The sequence below is a fragment of the Condylura cristata genome, unplaced genomic scaffold (genome assembly GCF_000260355.1).
Source record: "Condylura cristata isolate star-nosed mole 26May11 unplaced genomic scaffold, ConCri1.0 scaffold00004, whole genome shotgun sequence".
Taxonomy (NCBI): domain Eukaryota; kingdom Metazoa; phylum Chordata; class Mammalia; order Eulipotyphla; family Talpidae; genus Condylura; species Condylura cristata.
The window spans coordinates 37,113,893-37,126,210 of NW_004567105.1; the positions used below are offsets into that span (position 1 = coordinate 37,113,893).

The 12,318-nt window shown below is 51.2% G+C and overlaps 1 protein-coding gene across 3 annotated transcripts in view; it reads left to right on the forward strand.

Annotated features, from left to right (window-relative positions):
* TMTC1 (transmembrane and tetratricopeptide repeat containing 1) overlaps positions 1-12,318 on the forward strand; it is a 181,598-nt gene that overhangs the window by 148,458 nt on the left and 20,822 nt on the right. For all 3 annotated transcript variants that reach the window (XM_012720432.1, XM_012720430.1, XM_012720431.1), the window contains 2 exons: positions 1,352-1,495; positions 7,732-7,840. In XM_012720432.1, coding sequence (XP_012575886.1) covers positions 1,352-1,495; positions 7,732-7,840 — 253 coding nt within the window. The remainder of the gene's footprint in view (positions 1-1,351; positions 1,496-7,731; positions 7,841-12,318) is intronic.

Sequence of the window (12,318 nt, forward strand, 5' to 3'; positions counted from 1 at the left end):
GGCGGGTCAGGAGAGGTCTGCCGCGCCATGTGGTCACCTCCGGGGCAGGCAGGGACTGAAAACTCATGCGGAATTGGCTTTAGCTTCTTAGTGCTGTGCTTTAACCTGTTGTGCCACCAGGGAGGGCCGTAAAAGGGGATTGTCTACCCAAGATATCGAAAGTAATCAGAGACACCGAAGTCCTCTGACTGATGTAACCCATATGTTGGGGACCATCCCAATCACGGGTTGTTGAGGGGCAGAACAGGCAGGGTCTCAAAGGTGGGAGTGGCGTCAGCAAGAGGAGATTCCTAAAAAGGGGGAGGAAAGGGGAGCAGGTTCGAGGAAGAAACGGGAGTCAGAGTTGGGTGCAAGTCTTCCTGTTCTGCCTTTAGCAGAAGTTTATTTAATATATTAGGAGCAAGCAATGGGATGACATCAGCACATGAACTGGGCTGAGAGATTACAATAATCTTTTTTTCTAAGAACAGTTTCGGGTCATATTGTCCTTCAGCTGAGATTATAACATCTATTAAAATTAGGATAGGTACATAAATTCATAAAATTTGAGGCTAACATTGTTATATTTACCACAGTGATGATTGACTAAAATAAAGTCCCTTTAAACTTTAAATGCTATTTAATGATCTTCATTCTCATTGAGACATCCTAGAGGGTAAAGTAAAGTCGAAGACTAGGCTGGAGGAGTTTTCTGGTAGATAAATCACTAAGGGAAATAGTAAGATTCCTCATTTAAAGACTGAGCAATAAGAGTTTAAGTAAGAGAGTAGAGTGATAAGATTTGGGTTCTCGTCCAGGCAGTAAAAGAACTTTAATTATTTTTTAGCATGTTCTAATACTGCCTTGTCTTACAATATTGATTATGTAATAATTGCTTTTATTAATCAGCCAGTTGTAATATTATTTTTTGCTTTCTAGAGAAATTTCCTGTCTTGGGGCAGCGCTTGCTCACCTGAGCCAGGCAGCACCTTATGAGGCTAAGGCAATCCAGTTGCAAGCTGATGGTTGCTTAGAATATTTTGATATTACATAAAAGGGAGGTCATAACATAAGTTAGCATGGAAATTCTGATTTTTCAGAGTACATATTCTCCATCTGGAATATGTCAGTCGATAGAGGTTGCATAGCTTGTGTCACCCATATATGCTATTTGGGGGCCCACGGAACGCCAAGTGGCAGGGCCTTCCTTAGAGGCCTGAGGTAGCTTGGACGTGCCTGGGTGCAGGCCAGCACTGGGTTCCTGCCAGCCATAGCAGACCAGTGGTGCGGCGGGGGCTGAGGGGCAGGGAGATGGACTGGGTCCACTTGGAGGCTGCCGGACTGTTGTGCCTTCACATCTCCACTCTTCCAGGCTGTACCCGCGCCATGCCAGTGCCCTGAACAACCTGGGGACGCTGACGAGGGACACAGCCGAGGCCCAGAGCTACTACCGGCGGGCGCTGCAGCTCAACCCCCAGCATCATCGGGCCCTTTTCAACCTCGGGAACCTGCTCAAGTGAGTGGGGCAGCCTTGGGCCCCTGAACCTGTTCCTCCCCCCAACCCCCTGCTTATGTTCTCTACCCAGAGCATAGAAGTGGGGCTCACACTTGGGTGCATGTAGCATGCCTCTGAATTCATTTCTCCATCCAGAGAGAGTTTTCCGGAGTGTGTGTCGGCCATTTCCCGGGTTGTCTGGTGAGGCTGAGACCGGGAGGGGGGCGTGGCCGGGAACCCAGGAAATGCCGAACCTTGTTCCTTTATTGCCAGAACCCACAATAGGTGAATACCAAGAAGCTTCAGGAGGAAAGGCAGGCGGCAGCATGGGCAGGAGTGGCAGGAGTGAATTCTGGGGGGTGCTGGCCCAGGAAGAGCACAGGGGACAGGAGGCCGCCTGGCGCCGGGGTGGAGCCTCCTACCCTCTGGAGATCGGGCGAGACCTAGTGCAGCCATCACACCGCCTTGCAGGCCCCTCATGCTGCTGAGCACCGAAGGAGGGCTGCTTTGGCCTCTCCAGCTTTTGTTAGTAGAAACGTTGGCGGAAAGGATGCCCTGTATGAGCTCTGCATATACAGGTTTTGCGGATTCCATCCCCGCCCCACTGGAATTACAAATCCCAGCATCACCAAAGGGAGGATTGCTGGGGCCTGAGGGTGGAGTTAAGCAGTCAGCTTTGGTACGAAACCAGGCATGTGGGCTTTGAGGGTCTCTCGGTCTCTTAGCTAGTGGCTTGTCTCTTGGCTTTTCACCAGCTATTGGGGTTCCAGGTCAGCGGAACTGGTAGGATGCATATTCTCTCTCTCTTTCCCTGAGTTACTATTTCCCCCTCTCTTGTAAATAAGCCCATTATTACCCTTTTTGTGTGTGCCTGAAGTTGAATCTTAGAAACCCCTTTAAGCGCACCCCTTTAAGTGTGGACCCATAATCAGGCAGCCCAATTCACATTGGGTTGCCCTGTAGCAGTTGGTCATAAAGAGTTCGCTTCTCCACTGAGAAAAGCATGCTGAAAACATCAGTGCTGATCTCAGGAACCACACAGATGAGTGTTGTTTCCAGGGACGCTTTAATGGCTTGGACACCGAAGGATGGTCTTGCCAGGAGCGCTGTCCTACAGTGGCGACTTCTGTGCTGTGTGGGTGTGGCAGAAAACTAGGCCAGAGCCCCTTTAAATGCATGTCACGCCATGTGGGCCTGAGGAAATGGGTGCCCTCCGCCTTCCTGTTTCAGTCACTAAGGTGCCATGACTGTTCTCTCAGCACCATGAGTTCAGAGTCACAGGAAGCTCCTAAGAGCGTTTCTGTTCCTGTCCTCCCCTTCCCTGTGTCTAAATAATTTGACCCCTCTTCACTGTTCCTCCTCCTGCCGTAGGGAAACCAGGGCAGTGTCGTCCCCAGGGATGCCGTGGCTGGGCCGAGCCATTAAAGTGTCCACACTAGGTTGCTGTAGACTCTGTCACAGCATGTGGTTGTCTTCAACCTCAAGTTTGACACCTTGAAAGGTGTGGCGTTCAGGTGCCTGAACTGTGATGAGGGATCGGACGCACTGCTCACAGACCAGTCATGGTTCATATATCCAGAGCCCCCTGGCATTAAGGATGGCTTCATGGAACTAGCATGACCTTTGTGAGTGACCTTGACCTTGACTGAGAGGTCTTCTTTCAGGCCGGAGCCCTCATGAGATGCAGTTCTGCCAGAGGACCCCAGCCCCAGGGATTGGCACGCTCACACCCTTGTGACCGTGGCTCACAGCCTCAGACCCGCCAGCTGCAGTGGGCTCCCTAGGGTGTTACCCAGTGTACTCGGCCCTGCCTGGCCTTTCCCGAACCCTGAAGCTGGTCTGTTATCATGCTGTGTGCATGTCTGCAGGGTGAGAGATGGAGAAGGAGCAGCTTCCCCGCCAGCATTCTTAATTTACATTCGTTGTCGTTGGCCGGGCCTGGAGTTTGACACATAAAATAGGCAAGACTGGCGTAAATTTTTTATGGATGGACAGAGTAGAGTTTCTCTTGGCTCAAGAGAATATGGTCAGATATTTAAATTCAGGATTTCGGAAAATATGCCTGTGCCTGCTGGGGTAAAGTCATCGCTGGTGTTTGTTACTGAAACAGAATCAGAAAAACACCTCTTCTGGAGTGATGTCACACCTCTCCTTCTGCCAGAAGACAGGACAGGGTGCTTGAAACCTCAGAGAAACGAAAATAGAACGGCCATTAATGGAGTGACAGTGAAATGATTTTGCTAACAGCACACATTTGGTCTTCTCTGGCCTGACCCCTTAGATAATCAAATTTCTGAAGAATGGATGGATGCAGACAGAAGGTTGATGTTATCTCTGACAGGAATTTAAGCTTCAAATTACCCCAGGGCCACACCAGCCTCGTAAAAAGAGGTTGATGCCCTAGAGAGAGAAGGTGTGCACTTGTTCTGTTTTCTGAAGCCCCCGGAGAAGCCAACTGTGAAATGATTGGGTAAAGAAAACCTTTTTGAGCTCCTTCCCACATTAGCGTTCCAGCTCCTGAGGGCAAATTCTAGAAACACCTCTTGGTGTGAAACCCCACCCCCGTGGTGACCCATTGGTGTCCCCGTGCCTCCAGCAGGCTCACTTGCATCTCAGTTTCCCCCTCACCTTTATCCAACTCAGGTCTGTCCCTCGGTCTCCTTCCCCCATCACCTCCATGACCTCTACTCCCTCCTCACTGCTGCCTCTCAGTCTGCACGTTCTCGCTCAAGGTGAGCCTCCTCCGGTATCCTCCGGAACTGCCTTCCTGCTCTGCAAACTTGGTGCCATCTTCATCAAGGTCAGCAGCTGTTCTGTTCCCTGGGTCCCCCAGCTGTACCCCCGGCTTCGGCTCCCCCAGTTTCTCCCCGGTGATAGGCCGTGGGCTCAGTCCTGCTGGCCTTTCCTTCTGTGGTGCTTAACCATCACCTTAGCCTCTTACCTCTGCCCATCCTCCCCTGCCCGCCTCTGTCTTTGCTGCTGACCCTTTGGTGGGGTCGTGAGGGTGACCTGGCCCTGCTGGCCCTTCTCTGGGCTCACGGTGTCTTCTCTTCAACCTTGATCTTGACAGTCATCACCCTATTGAATCTCTCTACTCTGATGTTTATATTCATTGCTTATAATCCCGGCTGGAATTTCTATGACCTGTTTCAGTTCTGCATATGAGGTTACTCCTGCCTGACTGTCACTGACTTGCCTCACTAGGCTCCCAGCCCAGGGAACTCCCAGCCCAGGGAACCCCCAGCCCACTACCTGCATTTGGCTTTTCCAAACACAGTATTCCTCATGCCGCTGCCTCCTGGACCACTTTTAGATCACAGCGTCTCCCAGTTCAACACTCAAGCTTAAGGTCTGTTAGGAGGGCTTGTGTTTGTGGAGACCACAGGCCTGTGCCAGCTCGCTCTGCCACCCCCTTCCAGAGCTGTGCCTACCTGTCAGAACACCTGCCTGGACCTTCTTGCAGCCTCTCAGGTATCGGAGGACAAAAGTCTGAAATGAAGTGAGAACCCTGAGAACAGCATTGTAAGAAGAGCAGAGTGGGGGGCAGTGGCCCCAGAGGCTCCTGCCTTCCTGTCAGGGGCCATTGTTCTCACATACCCAGGTGAGGTTGCTGTGAATGGTGCCTCACTGACGGTGAATCTTCGCCTTCCCTTTTTCTGCCTCAAAATGTCGTACCTGTTTACAGGCTCCCTCTTTCCTCTTCTGTCTTGTCCCCTTAATGAGGCACCTCATAAGTCACCTGGTTTATGTGGCTTTTTTAAAACTCTGAGCATAATTAACATGCAAAAAAATTCAAGTATTTGGTGCAATACATGTTGATGATTTTATAGATTCGTGTAACAACGAAACACAAAACAATACACAGAACAGCCCGGCATCCCCAAAGACCTCTCCTGCATCTTTTCAGTAAACGTCTCCCCTCCTCCCCACCATCCTCAATGCTCTGGTATTTTCAACACTGAGAATTTCACCTGTTGTCAAGCTTTAGTAAATACATTCTCAGTGTATTTTTTTTTTTTTTGACGACTGAATGTTTTTGCTTAGCATGACGTTTTGGGTCTTATCCATGCTTTTACATGCTGCTTTTTTATTGCTGAATAGTATGCCACTGGGTAAATATGATACAATTGATTTATCTGTTTCCTGTGGATACTTACTTGTCCATAGATTTGAACTCTTCCCCTTTTTTTGGGTCAGTATCTAGAAGAGAAATTATGGGTGGCTGTATCTTTAATATATTAAGAAAACTGGCAGGCAACAGGGATCTGGTGATGCTACCCCAGTGGGCACCCTGACTCGGGGCCCCTCTCTTAATCAAGATGGAAGTAAGGACCAGGAGGGACTTGAAGTCTTGTGTTTCTTCCAAAGCCAGGCTGCTGTGCTGAGAACCAGCTGGCAGAAGTGGGCAGGATCTGATTGGTTGGTGGAAGGAGCAAGAGCTGACTCCCCACCAGGCCCAGGAGTTGGGACCAGCCCGGAACACCCATGGTGCTTCTTGGGCCTTGCAGTCCCGGAGGAGGAGGAAGGTCAGGTCTCAGCCGGGCACGACAGCCGTGAGCTGAAGCACGGGGTGCAGATGGCAGCATCTCCAGGCTACACCAGGATGGCTCTCCTGCAGTGCAGGGGCCTTCACCTGAGCCTACGTGCGTCCTGGGACACCGAGGGGTCCTCACCACCTCTTGCCCCAGCTCTACATAAGAGCACGGGTTCTAGCCCTCTCCCCTATACCCAGGGGTCAGCCTAAATTCCTCGTGATAGATAGGTGTCATCTTTTGGATCCAACAACAGCAAAACACCCCAACAGACAGCTGCGAGGACTGGGCCCAGCCCCCCATGTTCACACCCTGCTAATGGACAAGTTCACCCCTGCCAAGTGGATGGGTCAGAAGCCGTTCATTGCTGTGAACTGGCATTTTTTGCTCTCCTGAAATGTCAGTGCTTCTCAAAGCAAGCATCTGCTTTGAATTTAAACTCATGTATCATGAAATTTTAGACAGGAATCCAGCAAGTTTTCTAAATTGACAAACTTAGCAGGTCTTTAATTACTTAAAAAAAAATAAAAGTGGTGAAGTCTTATTTGCTTTTTCTAAGTATCTGTCACTGAGATCCGGCCAGGGAAGTAAGCTGATACAAATGTTTTCACTTAGCACACAAGAAAGCCAGGCCCCTGTGTGGGGCCAGAGGAAGATGCCCGGGAAACCACTAGCCTTTCATGGCAGCATTCATGCACTGCAGGCAACAGCTAGTTTCTAGTGAATGTGTCTCCTCTGACACCGGCCCCAGGGACCCTGCCAGGGAATTGCAGCTTCTACAAGGTCCTGGGCGGAATGTCGGGGGGTTTTATCAGTCAGGAGACTTTATTAGCAAGTGGTCCAGACGGGGCTCCTTAGCCACAGCAGCCTCTTGCCACGGTGGTGTCCACCCACCCACCCCTCCCCCATCACCCCACGGCAGACGGACCAGTCCTGTGGGAAGAGCAGACAGCCCTGTCACCTCTCTCCTTGTCTCCATTTGCCCCGGGAGGCCATTCTGCTCCTTTTTGCTGCGGTCCCAGTTACCTGTGCGTCAGGGACATAATAACCAGGCTGAGTCCTTCTACCCAGAGGCCTGAGACCGCCCAGCTCAGACAGGCATAAGGGGCCTGTGGAGAAGGGTGCTCCTGGGCCCGGGCCCAGGGCTGCTGGAGCTCCCGAGGAGCGGAGCCCACCTTCTCCTGAACTCCTGTGGTGCCCCCGCGAGACTCAGGTGGAGAAGACGCGTGAGCCTGTGTTGGAACTGCTGGGTCTTTGCCAGCCCATGCTCACGGGGTTTCCAATTTCATAGACATAGACAAAGCCGCAGGGGGTGGGTGTCTCTAGACAGAAAGGCAAGTCGGTGGCGACTCCTGGAGGTGGGAGGTGGCTCGGGCTTCAGGTCCTATCCCAGCCCCTAGTACGTGGGTCACCGTGCCGCCCACTAACACCCAGAACTGCTCCTCTGGGGTTCACAGACCCTGTTTAACAAACTTCCAGGATACTAAATAAAACTCAAAAGGTGCAGAGATACAGAAGATAGAAAAATGCATGAATTGTCCATAGAGTCATCATCTTGAGAGAACTCGGGGGCCCGTGGCACCTGCAGCCAGTCTGGTTCATGTCAGTAAAATGCAGAATGAATCAGTCCGTCTTTGCTAAGAGAAATGAAGCTTTGAAGCCTGATCAGAGCATTTAAACAAAGTGTCACTGAAAGTTGTTCTTTCCTCCCCATGTCGCCCCCAGGTCCCAGGAGAAGCAAGAAGAGGCCGTGGCCTTGCTGAGGGGTGCCATAAAATATGGCCCGGAGTTTGCAGATGCCTATTCCAGCCTGGCCTCCCTACTGGCTGAACAGGTCATTGTTCCCTTTTAACTTCACATAACAGTTTTTCTCCTTTTCCTGTGGAAGAGCAGGATACACTGATTCATTGCATGAGGGTGGGGATGGTATCACTGGCCTTTCCACAGAGATGGCCCATAGCAGTCATTGGTACTTTGTCACTTGGGGGCAAAATCTGTCAAGAACAGGAGACAGTATTGGCTGGCTTTCTGGCTACTTACACTTTTTTTCTGGGTATGCTAATGCCCTCAGCCCCCTGAGTTCCGTTACTGAGTGGGAACACCCGTGAGAAGATGGCAGTCTACGCCCTGAAGGGCATTTCTGTTCCTGTCCTCCCCTTCCCTGTGTCTAAATAATTTGACCCCCTTTCACTGTCCCTCCTCCTGCCGTAGGGAAACCCGGGCAGTGTCGTCCCCAGGGATGCCGTGGCTGGGCCGAGCCATTAAAGTGTCCACACTAGGTTGCTGTAGACTCTGTCACAGCATGTGACAACTTCACATGCTGTGAAGTTGAAAGGTGTGGCGTTCGGGTGAACTGTGATGAGGGATGGGATGCCACGTGTCAGTTACACGCAGTTGCGGTTTCTGTCCAGAACACTGAAGAGCTCACTAGGAAGCAGAAGTAGGACTGGCTATGGAAATGTAAGTGTCAGAAACGATAGGCATCGTTTTCTCGTTCTGCTGGCCTCTGCGGTGTAGGCGGGCTGGCTGACTTGAATACGGGCAGCGCCGGCTTGCAAGCAGAATGATGCCGGCGGTGTTCTGTGGTCCACTCCGACATGGGTCACAGCAGGCGGTGCGTGGTTTCTGAATTTAAAATGGACACTGTCACTAATACTGTGACAGGGTGGGCCCAGGAAAAGGGGAGATTCCAGTTCTCTGTCCCCCAGGAGGAGGGTGGAGCTGAGCAGAGCAGAGAGGAATCTGGAGCGGAGTCTGAGGGCAGGAAGGAAGCAGGGTGGGGAGCCAGAGGAGACCTGAGGGAGGCCCATGGAGCAGGGACATGTGAAGAAGCTGTGTTTGCTTCTGGCCCTGGTTGAAACAGATGTGGCTGAGAGACCTGTGGGGAGGTGACTATGACAATGTTTATCTTGATTTTGATTTTGCTCTTTTCCTCCCAGACTTGTCTGGCCATTTCTGACCCTTTTCTGTGGGTTCTGGCCAGAAGTTGCTTTAGGCTTGTGACGAGCTTTCAGGCCTTGCTTCGGGCCAATCCCTTTTGGGTGGACTTTGGCCCCACAAGGGGATGGGCCAACTTTGGGTGTTTGATTTAGAAACTATATCCTTTGTCTTTTCTGTATTGCATACTCATTGTATTAAAGTTCCTTTCCATGAAAGGTCTTACATGTTTTGTCTTGATGCGGCGGAACCTATTTACAGCAGGCAAGTTTTGGGGTTCAGTGGTGCCCCTCTCTCCCTACCCTGTAACAATACCCTTTCTTACCCTCATCCTGGGTTCTTCATTTTCATCGGAAGACCCTATGGGCTGGTGGTCTTGCAGTTACTCAGGTGTGTCAAGCCTGCCTCTCTGCCTCAGGGCCTTTGCACTGTCTCCTGTGCCTGAGCACATGTCCTCCTCAGACCCTGTGGGTGTGTCCTCAGATATGACCATTGGGACAGGCCTGCCTTTAATCACCCAGCACCTTCCCCACCCACCAGGTTCGCTCTTCCACACCCATCGCCAGCTGGCATGCATCTGTGGTCTCTCTCAGCAGGCGATGTTCCAGCTCCATGAGGGTGACTCTCTTTTACCCATCTCCCCAGTCCCATCATCACACCACATGCAATCAATACAACTTTGAGATAGTAACCAGCCCCCAAAGCATGTGGGGTCCCTCTGGTTCAGATGACGTGTGTTACCAGCAGGCTGGCGAGCAGGCCACTCTCTTGCGACTGGACTGGCCTCACTCTGGTGCTCGTCCTTTCTTGGCCACAGCAGCAGGGACAGCCACGTGGCATTCCTCACCCCCCATGGGCCATGTGGGTCGAGGCCAGCCCCCTCAACACTCAGGGTCTGTCCTGCGCGTTGTGCCTTCTCCTGAGTTGCATCTTTCTGGCTCTGTTTTCACCCAGTACTGGAAAAATCTTGCAAATAATAGAAAGGTCAACTCCACATCCACTCCTCCGCCTCTGACTCATGGACCCTGCAGGGCTTATCATTGTCCTCAGCCGTTCCTTTGTGCAATTTATGTTTCATATTCTAGAAGTTGCCTCTGTTTCTTTGTGGAATAATGAGGTGTAAGTAACTAGAGTGTTGCCTGAGAAGTGCGACTCCCCCCCCAACCCCCAATTTATTACCAGGACAGATAATTAACATTAAATTGCTCTTGTTGATAAAACTTACCCTTGAGGCATGGTAGCACCTTCCAATACTGCGATCCTCGTGTGCCTTGGGGGCACCCCAGACAGATGCCAGCAGTGTCCCAGCTCACCCAGCTCTGCGGGCCGACCTCTCTCTCCGCAAATCCTCCCTGTTTTTCAAGACCTAATTTACCTTTCCCTGCCTCCCCAGTATTCTCTCCCTTCTTCCCTCACGGTGAGCAGATTCCTGGACCTTCTGTAACATCCATGGGACACATGTCAACACATAAACTCATCATGTGTATCTTTGAATCAACATCTAGACCTAGAAGCAGCGTCATGGGTTATTTCCCTCGCAAGGCTGCAGACTCGGAAACGGTACGGCCTCTGCACGCCTCGCTCCCGTCGGGCCAGCCAAGCTCTCTGCCCTTCGGAGGCAGCCCGAGCCCTCACTGCCAGCGCCTGATGGGGCCTTAGTGCAGCCGGTGCCAGAACCACAACAGTTGGGGTGAGGAGTGTTCTGCCAGTCTGGAAGCTGATAGTCTAAGGGGACCCTGTCTTGGGAGCTTACGTTTTAAGGGTCTACAGCTGTCTCTCTGAGCCTCAGGCTGGAGCTAATGAACATTTTAATGCCCACCTTAAAGCCCCGCTATAAGTGCTATTGATCCTATACAAATTAAGTGTTAATAGTGTGGGAAGTAATTTGCCTTAATTAATATCTCCAAGTCTTCTGTTGTATCCCTTTTCTAAATTGACAGACTCCAAGTCCGTGAAAAAGAGGTACCATTTTTCAAATGACCCAGATTCACGGTGACCTTTAAATTCACTCTGGTCCCTTCTGCAGCGTTCTTACTAACAGTTTGTGTAGAAGGTGGGAGTTTAAAAAGAGCTACGTGTGTACTTCCCCCTCAAATATGTCCCAGGCCTTATTTAAAGCCAGTAATATGATGGATTTAATTTTTGTGACCCACAGTGGTAAACTGGTGTAAAGTTATGACATACCGCGTAGTGAAGTCAGTTTTTAAGAAAGACAAACCAGAATGAGACCATGATCCTCCTCACTTATGAAGATAAAGGGCTCATCTTTCTCTGTACATGACCTCTCCTTTCTATAAGCCTGAAATTGCAGATGTTTAAGACATTTTTAGTCTTTTTCCACTGCCACTCATGGTATGAACTGCCCTTTACAGATATTTTACTTGGCAAAGTAGTGAGACTAATTATGAAGTGCTTATTTATATTTTTGATAGGACATGAGCAGTCAGTCACAGGAGAACAGCCTGTGAGAGCTGCAGAATCTTCTCTGCAGACTGACCTCAACTGGACCCCAGTCTCCTGGGGCGCAGTTTTCAGCTGCTTAATTTGATGAATCATAGTGCCATCTGGCTGGCTCGTGTCTGGTCTGCAGGTGTCGTGAGCCACTTGGTCACACTTGCAGGACAGAGGTGGCAACTCTGTTCAGGAGGAGGCCTGAGCCCCCGCTGGGCCTGACCACTGCATGATGACCCCTCCCAGCCCTCTCTGACAAGACCTGTATGGTGGGGAACAGCCTTGTTTCAGGAAGCCAGCATGAGACCCTCTAGAAGGCTGTGGAAAGAGATTCCCTCGGTATACAGGGCCTGTCTGCACATAAGGCTGATGGGAAAAGAAAAAAGGATGTTAAGAACTCCGGGGTACAGCACCCAAAGGGCCAAGGACCCCCGAGGCTCTGCAGGGCCACGAGGGAAAGCTGATGAGGGAGGAGCACCTGAGAGCCACCAGCGTCTCTTTCATTACGCAAGTCATAGAAAGCATCATGGGAAGTGTGGAAACAGTCGGGGTGGACAACCCGATGCTGGCCAGGTACAGCAGACGCAGCAGCGCCAAGAAGCCCATGCCACACGAGCGTATCAGCGGCTCAGTGAGACACCAGACCCTTCTGTGCCCTCTTGGTGACTGCGGCCACGAGGCCAGAGGCAGGCCCAGCCTCGGTCCCTGCAAGACTCCTGTTTCTAGAGATCAGCTGCCAGAAGCGGCTTCTCTTCAGGGCAGGTTCCCAGTACAAGTCTGGGCTTGTCCTCAAATGGCTCCGGCTCTGCCTATTATCCCCTTCTTGACCCCTCCAGATTGGACCTTCTAACCCGGTCTGTGCCCCAGGGCAGCAGCTTGTGCCAAGGATGAGTAAACCCTCCACCCTTTTCCTAACAGTTCATG